Source organism: Mercenaria mercenaria, unplaced genomic scaffold, assembly GCF_021730395.1.
Source record: "Mercenaria mercenaria strain notata unplaced genomic scaffold, MADL_Memer_1 contig_1863, whole genome shotgun sequence".
NCBI lineage: Eukaryota > Metazoa > Mollusca > Bivalvia > Venerida > Veneridae > Mercenaria > Mercenaria mercenaria.
Genome location: NW_026459875.1, coordinates 16,119 through 20,362, shown reverse-complemented (window position 1 = coordinate 20,362; position 4,244 = coordinate 16,119). Strand labels below are relative to the sequence as shown.

Here is a 4,244-nt window from a genome sequence, read left to right as displayed (position 1 = left end):
TTCGACAAGAAAGGCTAACATGTGATAAACGAATTCATCTTACATTTGTGACTATCCACGTTGAATTTATTAAACTCGTTGAATATAATTGATAAAATAATCTCTTGCGCAAACCACAGGTTCCTATCTCAATATTTGACTAAGAATGTTACAAAAACAGTTGAAATGCACCGCCCCATCAGTACTCTCAGTGCTTTGATTGTTTTCTGTATCACCTTAACCTAAAGCAATAAAGTTGTCTGTATTGATTGAAATATTAAATTTGCAAGCGAGGCTATCAGTTTATCGATTGTTGTATATATACCTGATATTTAATGGCGGAGTCGAAGGACGTAGTTATAAACGAAGACAATTTATGTTGTTCTATTTGTTTAGAAGTGTATGTTAATACACGGGCATTACCATGTTTACATTCATTTTGTCGTCTGTGTTTAGTTAATTATGCTGAAAAGTTGATCGGTAGTAAAAACAAAAGGAAATGTGAGATTTGTTCTCCTTTATGTAGGAAAGATGCGAAATGTGAAATCAAACAATTTGATAATAATGCCGACAAGTGGGTGGAGAGCTTACCTGTTAACTTTATCCTAGTTTCGATTTTGAGCAGCAAGAGAACAAAAATGACGGACAAGGAAACTAACTGTGTGCCATGTTTTCGGGAAGAGATAAAAGTACCGGCAAGTCATTATTGTTACGAGTGCTCCGAAAATGTATGTGAAAGCTGTGTGAAACTACATAAGAAAATTAAAAGTCTGTCAAATCATAAACTTTGCAACCTTGGCGACGGAGAATCGAATCTTGCTCAATTTGATTTCTTAAAGTCACTCACAAAGTGTCCTGAGCACCAGGCGGAGGAGGTTCGATATATCTGCAAGGACCATGACCAGTTATGTTGTAATGAGTGTGCGATAGTAAGACACCGGAAGTGTGACTATATGATCTCTATAGCAGACGAACTATCCAAGTTAGAGATTTCAGACCAGGATTTAGATTTCAGACTGGGTGAAATTTTGGATGGTTCCAAAAAGCTCACAGAATATGAAACAAAGCACCAGTCTACAGTAAAAGCTTCAAAGAATCAAATTAGAGTTAAGCTTGCATCGCTTAAGAGAAAAATAGATGAAGCTTTCTGTAAAATGGAGAAAACTATTTTACAGGATGCTGACGACAGAAGCGCAAACATAATGAAGAAAAGTAAATCACAACTTGAAAGCATTAAAACGCTTAGAGCTGAGGTTAATCGGTCACGTGACAACCTTCGTATTGTCCATAACAAGGGGGAAAAGCTTCATTTGTTCCTGGTTGAGAGGCACTTGAAAACAGAACTGAAACGACACGAAGACAAGCTTCAAAATCTTCGAAGTGACTCAAGCGTGAAAAGTATTACTTTGATAGATGACGTTTCTGAACAAGACTTGATGAAAACAATTGCTTCCTGTTCTCATCTTGAAGAGCTTACATCTAGCGCTGGAGTACCCTCAAGTACAGAAATGTGCGACATCACTCTGACCGGAGAGCCAGTATTAATTAGCGAGATGAAATTGACATATTCATCAAGTCGTGAACGTGCGTGCGTTTGGGTAGACAATTTTGTTGTCATTGGTTTGCAAGAAATGAAGCAGCTTCAATTATTTGATATAAATAAAGAATCGCTTAAATACAATAAAACAGAAAACGTGTCTTCACAACCATGGCCTTTAAAAAAGGTAGATGATTCAAGATTTGCTGTTTGTTACCGACAAAACAACACTATTGAGATAATGAAGATCAGTAAAGGGACATTTGAAACACTAAATACATTCAGTACTGACACTGCGGTCTGGGATATTTCGTACAACAAATTACAACGCCAAATTATAGGTTTTTCAAGATCTGGGACTATTGATGTGTTCCAACTTGATGGTACTAAATCTGGCTCTGTCCCATTACGATCTGAAATGTGTAATGTTGTGAAGTATGCGTACGGAATTTGTTTTGATACAGGCACTAACTTGCTGTACATATCTAGCTATGGTCGGCATAAAGTGGTGGCTGTGAAGTTAGATGGTACATTAGTTTTCGAATACACTCACCAACATTTACATTATCCTTGGCAACCAGACATCGATGCCGAAGGAAACATTTATATACCGTGTGTTGGAGGGATACATCAGATTGATAGAAATGGAAAACTCCTACGTGAAATAAAGTTTCCTGGGAACGGACTTTGTGTTTGCTTTGATAACAGTAAGACCAATTTCATAGTGTCTCATAACACTCCTAGTGGTATCCGAATGTACAATTTGAAATAACATGTACATGTATCTTTATGACACAAGAACATTTCATTCGATGACAATCGTCTATCATTTATTATCATGAATTATTGATGGAGGAACAGCTAGAAATCTCTTGTTTGAAATGGCGGATGGTGCTTTCTTTAATTTTATCGTTTATCAGAATTATTGGGTTGTGAAAGAAGGAAGTACAAAATTTATTGCATTTTTTAACCTCTTCTGACTTTAACAGTATCGCAACAAATGAAAGTTGCTAGCTTTTTAAAAGTTTTAATAAAATTGATATGGACATTATATTTAGCTTTTTTTATCATTTGATAACAGAAAACGAATTTTATGTGCATGTCCTACAGTCGAAATTATTTAATGGTCTTTTATTGTCAAGTAATTTCAAATAGTTCATTTATGTATCTTGTATGTACAGCATGATGAAACAATATATTATTAAATCTATAAAACACGTCAGCTTTAGTTTACAGAAATATAAGAGACAGCATCATTTATACATTACTTTCATGCATTTCTAATATATTATATGATGACTGAGTCATAATCATCTAAACAAGTACATCACAATGATCAAACTTTAAAAGACGATTGGTTGTGATCATAAGATGAACCCTATCGTTTTGGTAATCAAAGGTCAAGGTCACAATAACATTGAGACTGAAACGATTTCCACTGAATAACTAAAATATTTGACCTACAGTCGTTAAACTTCACAGGATGATTGTCTGTCCTAATTGCTTTTGAGATCAGTAGGTCAACTGTCAAGGTCACAATGACTTCGATAGTAAAATGGTTTCCGCTCAATTATTAAAGAACGCTTTGGTCTACAGTTCTCAAACCTTACAGGATGATTGCATGTGGTCAGAAAATGAGTCCTATTGTTTTGGGGTAGTAGGTCAAAGTACAAGGTCGTAGTGATCTCAGGACTGAAAATGGGACAGACCATCATATTTGTAGGGGCGGGGGGGGGGGGGGGGGGGGGGAATTTTTAAACAGCTCTTGTTTTAAAAGGGTGCCGTAAATATAAAACACGAAAAAACTGTGCATCTATATGTAGCTAGCTACAGCTTAATGTGTATGAGAAAAGCTAAAAGTCTAATGACAGCGTGCTCGACTTTTTGAAACCCTTCTACACATTAAAGCTTTTCCAATATTTCCTATGCTTAAATAAGGGCGCAGTTTTGTATATTGTAAGTCAGAGTAATGTAACCTACAAAGGAGACCTGCAAAGAACTTGAAAACATTCAGTCAAGTAGAACTATGCTTTAATACATGCAACATTTCTGTGTTAAAAAGCGGGCATAATTCTAACAAAACAATAGCCTTAATTATGTAACTTATCTTTCGAGAACCATGATTTGCGAAGAACTGTGTACGGTTTCGGCCTACCTATCAGTTTCTGAGAAGCCTGCTTACATTCAGAACTTCGTTATACATTCAGTTATTCGTAATGTCCTCTTATGATGCCCAAAAATCTTTAGAGCTTTTGGCTGGCACATCCTAATAAAACATATCGGTGCCGTGCCGGTACATAGCAGTTAATATCAAATCAAGAGCGCATATAGTTAGGCTTAGTAAATGGTATGGATTCTCCAAAAGTCTACCTAGATGCAGTGACCATTCACATAAAATGGCCAATATCGGTGAAGAAATGATGTTTTGATAGCGGACGCGCGACGTAACATGACATTTTTTGCTAAATCAAGGGCACGTAACTCTTGATAAACCTGTCCTATCTGGTCCATAAAGCAACCTGACGATGATTTAATGCAAAATTCATAATCTGTCTGAAAATGTAAATATGGTTAGGATTGTTGAAGAAATGAAAGCGCTGCTTTGTAAACATGGTGAAATACACTTTTGTGATAATTAACCAATGGCACACAATTCTTGAGAACCTTGGCCTATGTGCCTCATAAATAAACCTGACATATAGATCTTACGGGTAAATTTCATTAGGAT

The 4,244-nt window shown here is 36.1% G+C and overlaps 1 protein-coding gene across 1 annotated transcript; it reads left to right on the top strand.

The window, feature by feature from the left end:
* Positions 1-314: 314 nt before the first annotated feature.
* On the top strand, positions 315-2,562 carry LOC123550712 (E3 ubiquitin-protein ligase TRIM71-like). Its single transcript, XM_045339141.2, has one exon. The coding sequence runs from the start codon at positions 315-317 to the stop codon at positions 2,286-2,288; it is 1,974 nt and encodes a 657-aa protein (XP_045195076.2). The 3' UTR covers positions 2,289-2,562.
* Positions 2,563-4,244: the final 1,682 nt, after the last annotated feature.

What these genes read in the sequence shown, in the direction of transcription:
- LOC123550712 (XM_045339141.2), top strand. Translation starts at nt 315, where the DNA reads ATGGCGGAGTCGAAGGACGTAGTTATAAACGAAGACAATTTATGTTGT.